At 45.0% G+C, this 13,217-nt stretch overlaps 1 protein-coding gene across 4 annotated transcripts in view; it reads left to right on the top strand.

Moving 5' to 3' along the window:
- STK25 (serine/threonine kinase 25) overlaps positions 1-13,217 on the top strand; it is a 1,190,884-nt gene that overhangs the window by 786,674 nt on the left and 390,993 nt on the right. For all 4 annotated transcript variants that reach the window (XM_069618115.1, XM_069618117.1, XM_069618114.1 and 1 more), the window contains exons 7-8: positions 11,050-11,192; positions 11,489-11,600. In XM_069618115.1, coding sequence (XP_069474216.1) covers positions 11,050-11,192; positions 11,489-11,600 — 255 coding nt within the window. The remainder of the gene's footprint in view (positions 1-11,049; positions 11,193-11,488; positions 11,601-13,217) is intronic.

The following is a 13,217-nucleotide window of genomic DNA, read 5'->3' as shown; positions in this document are numbered from 1 at the left end:
AACGGGGGATTATCCGGAGAACACAGATTGAATTCAATGATACTTTCTTTAGATACTACAGTTCCTTGTATTCCGAGAAGGCCCACACTCGAGGAGATACAAGAGGCGATCAGATCATTGCCGACGGGCAAAACCCCCACAGCAGACGGCTTAACTGGCAAACTCTATAAAGAATTTGTGGAGGAACTAGCCCCTGAGCTTCTGAAGATGTTGCAGGAGTCTTATCAGAAAGGAATGGTTCCTTGGAGCCTCATACCAATACTAAAACCGAATAAACCCCTTTAACTAACCTCATCGATCCTTCCTACACTCTGGGACTGTTTGACCTCTCACATCACCTCATTCTGGACACCAACTAAACTAGCTTTGGCCACTTGTGCTTGTATTTGACCTGCCCTGCTAACAATTGTATCTAGCCTTGTCCACTTGTGCATGTATTTGACCTGCCTTGCTAAAAATCGTATCTAGCCTTGCCCACTTGTGCATGTATTTGACCAGCCCTGCTAAAAAAAAATGTATCTAGCCTTGCCCACGTGTGCATGTATTTGACCTGCCCTATTGAAAAATTGCATTTAGCATTGCTCACTTGTGCATGTATTTGACATGCCCTGTTGAAAAATCGATTTTAGCTTTGCCTGTGTTTTTCACTAGCTGGCACGCTCCCCCTGTCTCCACCCCGCTCCTTGCTCCATCCCCTAACCCCCACCTCCGATTGCATCAGTGCTTCAGCCTGGTAAGTGTCTCCCCCCTCTTTACTTCAGCCAACCATGTCACTATCTATCTCTCCTATCCTCTCCAACTGCTTCACTATCGACTATCCTTCTCCCATCACTAAATCTGACCGGAAGAAACTTAAGAAGGATATAATGGGCTTCAACCAAGGCCTTCGCATTTCAGACACCTAGGTCATGGCTTCCGCCAGAGAGACTATCACAGACATTCTCTTCTTCGTTAACTCGCCTGATCTATGGACTCGCCACATGGTCAGCTTTCTCTTTCCTATCGCCTCTTCTCCCATTAATGGTGGCAAACGCTGGGAGGTTCTCCTTGACCTCTTCGCCATTTCCAGAGTCGTCATTAATGTCTATCTCAATGGCACCATCATGGTTCAGGGTCCTCAACCCAACCTTCTTCTCTTCGACAGGCTCCTCCCTCGCCTCTCTAACCTCACTTCCACCTCCGGCTAGGCTCCCTTGCCTTCTGTGCCTTCCTCCTTCTCTGTACAGGCACCCCTACCCTGGCTCCCTCGTCAGCCTCGGCTCCTCTGCCATCCTCCACTCTCCTCTTGCCGGCCTCTGGGGGGACCACTGTCCTCTGGGACCCCAGAGGAAGACCTTCAAAGATGGCAAGCTGCTCCACATTGCCACACTCAACGCCCGCTCTGCTGTCAAACACTTGTCTGACATCTGCAACCTCCCCGAACTCATGGATATTGATGTGCTCACCATCACTGAGACCTGGTTCAAGGATAGCTCTGTCACATGCTTTGACACACTCCTCCCTGAAGGTTACAAAATCCTCTCTGCGCCCAGGCCTAAGAAGACAGGTGGGGGAGTGGTGCTTAGATTCCCAGAATGGATACCTATGTCCATCATCCCTACTTGGGCCTACTCCTACTTAGAGTGCCTAGTTTGCAGACTCGCACTATCCCCAAAATCTTCTCATTCTGATCACCTTCTATGGGTCACCTGGTCAGTCCACGCTCTTCCTCTCTGAATGTGCTTACCTGGCGTCCTCTGCTCATCCTCTCAACTTCTCCTGATGGGTGATCTTAACATCCATCTGGACTCCCCTGACTCCTCAGGTCTTTTCCGCAACCTTTGCGACTCTCCCACCCTTTCTATCCTTCCCTCGTGCCCCACACACATTGCGGGCCACACCTTGGATGATCTCATCTCTACTGACATCCCACTATATCCCTCTCACTAAATCCCTCTCCTGGACTGACCACTCTCTTCTCTCCTCTCGCAGCAATACATCCAGCAAAGCCACTTGGCTTCAAAGTCACCAGACCCATGAAAGTGACAGTGGCTGCTTTTGCCTCCTCCTCCTACTCTCCTCCACCCATTCCTTCGGTTGATTCCCTCCCTGACACAGCCCTTGCAAACTTCAATCTCTCGATCTCCAACAGTCTTGACATTCCTGCCCCTGTCATGAGGGTCCGATTGCAGCCTTCCAAAAGGTGCAACTCTTGGTACGACTCCAACCTGGCTGTCCTTAAAATGCAAGTGTAGGGCTGCTGAGCGGAAATGAAATGCGTAGTGTGAACCATCTGACAAACTGGCCTGCCACCTCCTTCAAAGACATTATCGACTCTGCATCTGCACCAAGAAAAGGGTCTTTATTCAAACCTGCGTCTCCGCAGCATCAAACAACACGGCCACATTTTTAAAAGTCTGCAAGAAACTGGCCAATCCTGCAGTAGCCTCTTCTTCTGTTACACTCACCCCAGGACCTTTGCTCGGCCCTGGCTGCACACTTCACCACAAAAACCCAAGGCATCCTTTCCACCCTTTCTTCCACACCACAGTATATACCGATTCCGGAGCCTCCCTTGGTCCCCTCCTCTTACCCTCTCTTCTCTTGCGCCTGTCACACCTGATGAGGTCACCAAACCAGTCCGATCCATGAAGGCTTCATCAAAACAGGTGGACCCCTGCCCCTCCAAAACCATTAAAGACCATATCAACGGCCTTGCCCCAGCCTTGTCTGATCTCTGCAATCTCTCCTTTTCCAATGGAGCTTTCCCAACCGCCCTGAAGCACTCCCTTGTGCACCTTCTGCTCAAAAAACCCTCTGCTGACCCCTCCATCCTGGCAAACTACCACCCTATCTCCATCACTCCCTTCCTGGGCAAACTCCTGGAGAAACTGGCTATCTCTCAGCTGACCCTCCACACTGAATCTATTGGCTACTTCCACAACCATCAATCTGGCTTTAGAGCATCCAGGGGCACGGAAACTGCTCTTCTGAACACCTGCTCTCAAACCTTGACAATAACACCCCCTCTATCCTCATTCTCCTTGACCTCTCCTCTGCCTTCGACACGGTTAACCACAACATCCTGATTGCATGTCTCAGTGACATCCTGGGAATCACAGGTCAGGCTCTGGCGTGGTTAACCTCCTTCCTCTCTGACCGTCCATCCCAGGTGGAACACGGAGCCTTTCACTGGACTATCACTTTCTCAACCTGTGGCGTTCCCCAGGGATCTAACCTATCCCCCTGGTTCTTTAACATCTATATGGCTGCCCTGGCACGTGTGATTGCCACTTTCACCTCTAGCTTCAAGTGCTATGGGGATGACACGCAACTATCTTTCAGGCTACCCTCAGCCGCCTCCTTCTCCTAGCTCCTATCTGACTGTCTATCTGCTATTCAGTCTTTGTGTGCTGCAAACAACCTTTGCCTCAACACCACTAAAACTGAGATTGTTCGGATTGGGACCCCTGCTCCAGCTTTCCCACTTTAGCTCTGGCCGGCCTCCCTTGGCCCTGTGCCCACACCCACCTGTGAAGCAAGAAACCTTGGGGTCATCTTTAACTCCACTCTCTCCTTCTCCTCTCACATTTCAGACATCTCTAAAAAGTATATCAGCTTCACCTCTTCAGAGGTACTCTGTTTCTCACTTTCCCCCAGAGGCTCACTGTCTCCAGAGCCCAGGTTCTCTCCAGGCTGGACTATTGCAACAGCCTCTTCCTCAACCTCCCTTCTGCCCTGCGCCCTCTGCAACTCATCCAGAACAGAACTGCAAGACTTATCCTTGGCCTCAATCCCTGGGACCGCATCTCTCTGGCACTGAAATCCCTTCAATGGCTCCCCATGGCTGAAAGGATCAAAGACAAAACCCTTTGCATTGTTCACAAGGCTTTCTGGGGCCTGGGACCTACATGCAACGCTACCCACCTAAATACTGTCCGTCACGAGCCCTCTGCTCATCTACCTCCAACCTTCTGCAAGTGAGCTCGTTCTCCCAGCAGAGATTTGGAGGGAGATCCTTATCCTCAGCTGGTGTCTCTCTGCCGTCCTCCGTCTTGATCTGAATCTCCTTAAATTCCGGAAACTCCTCAAGACTTTCCTCTTCTCCTCTTCCTTCTGTCTCCCTCTATCCTGCTATCCCAGTTCTGTTTTTCCCTCTCCCCCCACCCCTCTTCCTTACAGCATGCTGACTGGCCGCCGGGTGTACCTCAGTGTCTCACTGGTCCCTAGCACCCCGTACAGTCCTCTCTCACACTTGCCCCAAGGCCCTTCACCCCATCCATACTCATTGCACTTGAGAAATTAATCCAATAGAGTGGCTCTCTCTGCACTTACCCCAGTCTGAACCGACCAGGTGCACTTGATCCCCCCCCCCCTGCGATGCTCTTGCACTTGCACGATCCGTACGCACTGCGCCTAAAGATAGTCTGTCTGTCTCCCTTGTCTTCACCTCTAAATTGCACTGTTAAAACTGCAGAATTGCCGTCAGGCCTATTTACTGTCCCCCAAACTGTTCAATGTATTTTTACACACTTATTCTGCCTGTGCAGTCTATTATTGTCTCAGAATTTGAAGGGCTCTGAGCGACTGTTTGTTTTTTCCCCCATGTCCCCACCCTCCTTGAGCGCTTTGAAATACTTGCCTGTGTGTAGGCACTATAGAAATAAACAATAACCATACCATACCCACACTAAGTGCGGCTCCTATAAGTCCCTGTCTATGTTCAATCTTAACAGCAAAATCCTTACTGCACTCCTGGTGAACACATTGAAGAGGGTGATTGGAGGCCTGGTACACTCAGATCAGACCATGTTATGTCTCTGGAAGGAATACCTCCTGCAACCTGTGGCGCCTAATCCATATAATAGACTGTGCTAAACCAGGAGCGAACATTATACGGTAGCATCATTAGACTCCATCAAAGCGTTTGACTCAGTTCATTGGGACTGGCTATACACCAACCCTCTAGCGATTTGGTATAAGACAGGGATATCTGTGGTGGGTGAAGCTGGTATATACCGCACCTAGGGCCAGAATAAAAACGGGATGCCACATATCAGAAAGTTGGGAACTAGACCAAGGCACCAGACGGGGATGCCCGTTGCCAGCAATGATCTTTATCCTTGCATTGGAACCAATAGAGGTGTTCTTCAGAGAAGAATACGCAGATGCAGGTATATGTATCGATGGCATTACGCACGTGGTCTCCATGTAGGCAGACAACATGCTGCTTTATGTGCAAAGACCGGAGGAGAATCTGCAACACATGCTAGATGTGCTAGATCGCTTTGCTGAATTGCAGCTCCCGACCCTACAGTTGAAATGGTCCACAGACACTTTTAGATACTTGGGTATTGATGTATTCCATAACGTAAAAATAGAACATGAGCGTTGCACGCAAGGCGCCTTGCACAGATTGACAAAGTCGATGGAATTTTGGGGTAGGCTTCCTTTGTTGGTAATGGGCAGAGCTGCGCTCTTGAAAATGGTAGCCCTCCCCCGGCTGTTACTTTTTCATAAACGTGCCATATGGTATCCCCAGACATTTCTTCCGAAACTTGGACACATCACTGATGAGATTCCTGTGGGAAGGAAGCACACATGATTTCTCTAAATACACTCCAAAGAGCTTACAAAGCCTGGGGAATTAAAGTGCCACATTTCAAATTATATTTTTTGGCTGGACAATTGCAGTTTGTGGTAGGCTGCTTAGCAGATGATGCAACACTAGACACTACACTTATCAGCCTATATTAAAACACTACTACATGGAAGAAATATTATGGGCACGGGAGGTCCCGACTAAACTAACCCAACATCTTTTGGTCCGGTAAAAACACATATGTCGCAGGGCGTGCAGAATGCTTGGTGTGCCAATCCTCTTCTCTCAGCAAATCCCTCTCGCTGCCATAGCGGCAGACGGGCCACAACACTTATTGAATGTTTGCACACATTGTGAGACCAGCAGCTTTTTCACTGTGGGAGGCCTGGTTTAGGATGATAGGCTTGCAGAGTTCGAATCACTTGTGGAACAATGTAGCTTACATAAGGGACAATTTATGTTATATCTCCACATAATGCGCACCCTTGTAGCTAGGTGGCCGATCTCCAGAAAGGTATAGTGGTGAATGCACAATTAGAGGCAATACATGACATGACGGAAGGCGGACTTGTTTTGTCTAGACTTTACGAAGGGATCCTGGGAGGTGTAAGCTCCTCCGACTTGGGAATACGGGCCAAATGGAAGACTGACCTTGGGAGGCCTATCTCACATGGTGAATGGTCCAGAGTACTCCTATACCCCAAAAAGGTTTTCTAGGAATGCCCAGCTAAAACTCATGCAGTTATATGTGATGCGCAGGATGTGCCTGACTCCCCTGATTTCTCGATTTAATGGCGCAGACAGGCAATATTGCCTGGATGTATGGAAGAAAACGTTGACCTGGTCCACATGTTTTGGTTTTACAGCAAAATTCTGTTGTCCTGGACAGAGATTGCGCAGAGTGTGTCCAAAGGAGGGATAAACGTGATATTGCGTCCCCCAGGGGTGTGTCTGTTGAGAATGTACTCTAGGAAACGCAGTGAGGTGCACATTTTCAGCATGAAGGACTTTATATATGAGCTGGCCAAGAGAAGTATTGCAATGTCTTGGAAATCTGCAGAGGCCCCTTGCATAGAGGGGTTGTGGGGGGACTTGCAAAGATGGTTTACTGCTGAAACAGTGGTATGGCACTGGGTTGTATACCGGGGCATGAGAGAGGTTAGCGAAAATGTCACCTTGTGGAATGCTCTTACGCAAATGAGCCATCAGAGTCTGCATCGGCGGAGACCTGTTATCCCTGAACTATTGGGGCCACACTTGAGTGCAAGCTGGATAGGAATTTAAAAATGACATACACATGGTTTGCAGGCTCGGGCAGGTTGTTAAGGTACTATTAGGGTGGGGTTTTGGGGGGAACTTGGATTCGTTTTGTGTGCTTTTTGAACCTATGATATGTACATGTATTTTTAGTAGATGATGTAATGAATCCGTGACTAAAAAATAAATACATTGCTTTAAAAAAAAAGAGTTGGGAGGCAACAGTTTGGGTCAGAAGCTAACCAAGCTGGGCGCGAAGCACCTTACCTTTTCTTCAGATTTTTTTTTTTTATAGTGGTAGATTAGGATCAGGCCAGATACATTTTTGGATAGAGGAGAACATTAATTTTGACACCCACCTGACGTGCTCCCATTTAAACCATTTTCTTTATTTTAGTATGAGTAATAGAGTGATCATGTTAGAGTAGGGAGTTTTCTGAATAAATGCAAGTTTATAGCCAAAACTGAGTTGTCAATCTCCTGATTCTGACTTGCCGCTCAGCCCGTCATTACCAGGTGCCTTTCTTTTCACGGGAACTCCTCAACTCTAGTCTCCTGAACCATGAAAATGCCTTTTAGTAATTCCTTCACACTCTGTGTTGTGTTGATTGTATAATCACCATGCATTGCCAAGTATTTCCCCTTCATCTACTACTAATAGTAGAAGGGGTTGTGAATAGAAGTCCTCATAGTAAATTAGAAACGTGTCGTTGAATGTGAGCTAGGGTCCAATCAGATTTATTCAATGGTACTATTAGATGCTTATTACCCGCTTCCTTAATGAACCAGGCTAACATGCACTTCACTGCACAAACACACATTTTGAATGGTGGTAGTAGCCTTTTATTGAGGATTTCAAAAGGTTGCAACCGCCACTGGCAAAACTAGCCAGAGGTGGGACTTAACCCTTTATGTGGGTTAGCCATGGAGAGCTTACCTGTCTTTTTTTAAATTGTTGAATTTTTAAATGGTTTGAAACTATTCTGAATCACCCCTTAGGCACAGCTTCACCTCACTGATGAGGCCCAACAAGGCTAAAACACGTGTATGGGGTTGCTGTTGGTACTCTTGTTCAGAGAGGAATTGCCATAGCATTTCGGTGCTGGACTGCCCATGTGGGCGGGACAAAGACTGATATGCAAATGGATATTTCCCATCTGTGAAAGGTACAGTGAGCAAAAAGTGTGTGCTGCAAACTCTCATCTCAGAACAGGTTATCATGCCATGTTCTTTCTGGAGAGGAGCGCCTACTACCTTTTTTGAAATATTCTGAATCACCACCACAAGTCCATTGCATCCCTTTAGAAAACCGTACTGGTGAGAAACCTTGTCTTGGAACCTGTGACTTTTGGGCCCTATGCCCCCTACATCTTAGAGTTGGACATCTGAGTTGGACGTCTAAAGTTTAGGAAATTGCACTTGTGACTGGTTCTCATCATTTCAACTGCTTCTGCATTACTGGTCTGTTTTACGTGGAAAGTTATTTGATGTATAGTGAATGAACATACTGACCATTGTATATATTTGTAATGTTGAGAGTTTTGTGATACTACCTGCTGATTTAATTTTTCTGTGTGTTCTAAAGGCCTAAATCAATAATTTGTATTTTTATAACTGTATAACCTGAATTGCTGTGCGTTATTCTGTGTGGACTCATTGAGGGCCCCTGACCATGCTCACACCCCCCTGAGACTAAGCCTTGATTGCTCTCCACACTACCTTGATTGGGCTTTGGTTAAACTCTGATCTCACTGTTCACAATAACTAGGGTGGCCTCATAGAATATGTCCACCAGGCCGGATTTTAGAAATCCATTTTACTGGTTGTCACACATGGATCTGTGGTATATGGACAGGAGCTAATTGATGAGTGCCAAGATGTGGCACACTATGAAATTGTGCACAAAGCCCACGTGGTGATGACACTAGTGGATTTTCACTAAAAGGCAGATGCTATAATGCAGCAGTATTTCATTCTGAAGAGGCACAAAAAGTTGTTCTAGTCACAAGCAACCGCAGTCCGTGACACACTGGTCTCTTAAAGTGTTAGTATTTTCCAGATAAGAGTGAAATCTCCAAAAGAGTGGTAAGCACCTTCAATTATATTTTAAAATATCATTTAAAAGTTACATTAGTATTTTTAAGTGTTTAATTAGAAAAAGAATTGTACTGGGGACTATGCTAAATCTGTCACTCCCCAAATATGCTTGAAAATGTAGCGCACTACATGAAGGATGTTTAAACCTTCTTAGGAAATGTGCTGGTGAATTTGGTTTTAAATTTGGCACGTCCATACCCCTATGAACGAACTTGTCAGTCTACTTGAGCCAAAGAAAGCTTATGATTTCGGGGCACCGCTATAGGAATAATTTTTCTGCATTCTATTTCCAAAGATGATCAAATATACATTAAATACTTTGGTGGTTGCAGGAAAATTACTTTTCTGATGGATCCCAATACATGTATTTTATTTTGTTTCCAATTAGGTAGTGCTAAACTTATATTGATTGTGGTCCTGAAGATTTTTCAAGTCATAAACTGAATCACTTTATGCGTGGACTGCACACATCATTTTGTTCAAACGAGATCCTATACAGACGATTGTGTTCATATATATTTACTACAGTAAACAACAATCCTCTTTGGAACAATTTCTTTTCAGAATTCTAGGACTATTATTTTATGGTGATAAATCTGTTAAACTAAACCTCTATGACTCATTGGTCTGTTAATGTATTTTATTTATAGAGGTTAACACTGCTGGTTCTTTTTTCCTTGTATTTGTTTCTTATTCTCCTGTAAAATATCTATGTTGTGGGTGTTCAGATTAGATATTTAGATTAGATTTGCCTTTTTTGTCTCTTGAGAAGCTGCCTCTTTTCTGGCTAGTACAGCAGGCAGCCAATCACCAGGCTGCATCATCAATGTTGCATAAGGTTAGCTGTCTTGTAAAATATATATTGTCCTACCAGGCCTCCCTCAGAAGCCAGAGTGGCTTGGGTAATAGAGGGGCTATCACGAGGATAGGATGAGGAGTGAGGGTTGGCCCCTCCCTCTCGTCATTTCGTTGCAGCCTTTTCAATCCCTGTCCTGATATTTACTTTCAATTGGACAGCAAGCCCATCACTGCCCTACTGTTAAGGAGATGGGGCCATGTCAGAGGAGAGCCTAAACATTGACTCACATTCTGGCTAGCTATGTCCCTGTGGGTAATGCTAGTGGCACCAGTCTTAGATGTGAAGAGCCTAGCGTGCCAACTCTTATCTTTCACCCAGCCTAAAACCCGAAAAGGCCCTGTTGAAGTGGAGGCAGGGCAGTCATTGCCAAAGTTGCCTACAGCTTTGTCTGCAAGTGCAACTGATGAGCTGCAGAATGTACGCCAAACAAGTTCCTGGCACTGCACACCAGCTAAACAGCATTTGTACTATGCCAAAGGCAAGTGTCCCGTGGTGACATCAGGCGCTGCCATTACTGATACCCTTACTGCGCCTCTTAATTGAAAATAATCATTGATAGGAGTACCCCCATCTAAACGTTCAGTACAGCTTATGAGTGATCACGCTCTGCAAGTCTGGCATCTGCTCTCATAAACTGGCTTTAATTCGCTTTTGAGACGAATTGAGTGGCAGTTGGGGAAAATGCTAAAATGTTGCAAATTTTCAGTGGCATTTCAGAAACTTTGTGGTAAATTTAATAATCTCAGATATATCATGTTTTGCAAATTCAAAATCGATGTAAGCTGAATTAGGCTTGACAAAGCTGTTGGAGAAGATAATACTAGAAAGGTTTCTTTGCTAATTCTCCACAAATACCTCATGAGCATCTACCATGCTCTGCTCACGTTATACTGCAAACTGTTAAATTATATTATTTTCATAAATGTTCAAACACATTAACCATACAACACTTTTTCCTGTTGTGCACCCTGCCATTCTCCCACTGTACTCTGCTTATAGTTTTCCATTGTTCACCCCTACCTCTCAACTCGTTCACCCCTACCTTTCAACTCACCTAAACTCCAGAACTTAACTTTTATTTACTTTTTCGCCCCTCTGCTGTTATTGTACTCATACTGTACAATTCATTTTGTAAAGTAGATGATAATTCGTTTAGTGTTACTATTGTTGGTTAATTCTTAATAAGGTATTGGTTAACAGAACGTTTAAGGCATTCTGAAAGCTCTATAATGCACACTTTCCTCTCTCGATGTAGAGACCAACTCCAAAAGAGCTTCTGAAGCACCGTTTCATTACACGCTACACCAAGAAAACCTCATTCCTCATAGACCTGGTTGATAGATATCAGCGATGGAAGTCGGAGGGGCATGGTGGTGATTCAAGTTCAGACTCGGACAAGTATGTAACCTTCCTGGCCATCAGTAACTGTCCTTCGCATACCTTGCACTATCTACCTTTTATCGCTTGAGCTTTTTGCCTATTTTTAATATTGCTGTGGGGTTTCTTGTCAGTGGTGAGTCCTTTGTTACTGCAGAGGTTTACTGCATGTTGAGATGCCATAAAAAGATAGAAAAATATTAATCTTGCCGATCATGACATTTTTGTATTCTAATAGGCAATTGTCTTTCACTTTGGTGTTGCTAGGTCTTTCCTGTGGTTAGTCAATATTTTTTGTGAAATTGTTCTCTTTGCAGAGAGGAAAACTCAGATGAAACATACTGGGACTCACAATGGACTTTCCCCAAAACTATCAAATCAACAAAGAAGTTCCCCAAACTAGATGGTGTGACACAGTTACCTCACAAGGTGAGAGGCGTTCTTGTATTCCTCCCCACATACTTTTTCATTAGATGAGTTGGAAGTAAGCAAAGAAACAAAGCATTGCAACACTAGTTGTAGTCAGATTATCAGGAGAAATACTTTGGAGCAGCGAAGTGAAAGTAAGAAAAAAGGTTTAAACACTTTATTTTTAACTAGATGTGGGTAGGTGAGAATATCGTGTAGCTGGCCTTGAAAAGAAGCAAGGTCAAATACGTAGGAATGAACCTTCTCACATGTGGGGCATTTTAGATTACGTCTAGCTTAACGTGCCTTTGAAAGATGCATTCCAAGAGCGAGCAAGGAATGCCTTTTAAGATGTGATACAGAGCTAGATGGAGAAGGGCATACAATATGGACACTAGGAGTGAGAGAGGCTTTACAGGTGAGAATATAGGAGTAAAAGTTAACAAAACCTGCAGTATTATTTAGTCTCATTTAAACTCTTGATTTCCTCCATACACCTACGTCCCACCCCTTTCCTCTATACTGTTTGGTCGTACCTTCATAGGGATGAACCTAGAGCAGTTTCAGAGCAATATGTGCCTTCCCTTTGGTTTTAAAGCCTGGGCATAACCCATGATGTGGCTTCGCCCTGCTGGCCACGTCCTCAGCACCACTCATCAGTCTTCTTTAAAGTGCACTCTGGAGCAGGCACCTTCACATAGTTGGTATCAGTGCTGATGTGCACAAAAGGGGACTTGCAGATGGTGCCAGAGCGTAGGGTCAACGGGTGGAAATGTGGCCTTCTCTAGGAGCACATTTGTGGTGTAAATAGCTCTGATACCATCTCTTTGGAGCACCACCCAACCAGTGTCGACGAAAAGGTGACTATGGATTAGGAGTTCAGTATTCCCTACAGTGAATAGATTTTTCTGACTTTGCCAATTCACATGTTGATGATCCACTTTATTACTAGCTGGGGTACCCGGCGTTGCCTGTGTCTTGATAGAGTGGTGTGCCCTGGAGGATGTAGCTCTTGTCCTGTTGTCTGCAAGTCTTGCTTCAGTTTGCTGTGGCATCTCATTTGCCCTGGAGAAAGTTGCTCTTGTCCTCTGGTCTGCAAGTCGTGCTACTGTTTGTTGTTGTGTTTCAGAAGCTCTTGAAATTGATTTTCGCTTTGCATTAGATGGAGCTTTTCCAAATGATGTTAATTTTTTGTGTGGCATGTTTATCACTTAATGGCGTCAGCGCATTTGTGAAAATGTGCTCTCTTCTCGTGAATGAACTTAAGTAAGCTGTAACCTTGCCATTTCCCATCATATTTGGAGTGGCATGATAAAAAAAAATGTATTCCCTTTAGAAATGCTTTAATAGTTTCGAACTGTATAGAGTAGTAATACATTTTAAAGGAATAACCAACATTTTTCTTCAGACACTTTCCGAAATGATGCCTCCTTCTAGTACCTACTCTAGTGAATTTGGGTAAGCATCATTAAATGAGGGTGTCTACGGAGTACATTATTTGCAACCAAACATAGACTACAATCTTGCCCCAGACAAATGAGTAATCCATGTAAAATTTGGTAGCAGTGGGTTCAACAGTGTGGATTTGTATAGCCGGACAAACATACACACACACGTTTTTTTTGCATGTAGGATTTT

The sequence above is a fragment of the Ambystoma mexicanum genome, chromosome 10 (assembly GCF_040938575.1).
Source record: "Ambystoma mexicanum isolate Mex_15411 chromosome 10, UKY_AmexF1_1, whole genome shotgun sequence".
NCBI lineage: Eukaryota > Metazoa > Chordata > Amphibia > Caudata > Ambystomatidae > Ambystoma > Ambystoma mexicanum.
The sequence above is the reverse complement of the archived record's forward strand: the minus strand, read 5'-3'. Positions and strand labels throughout refer to the sequence as shown.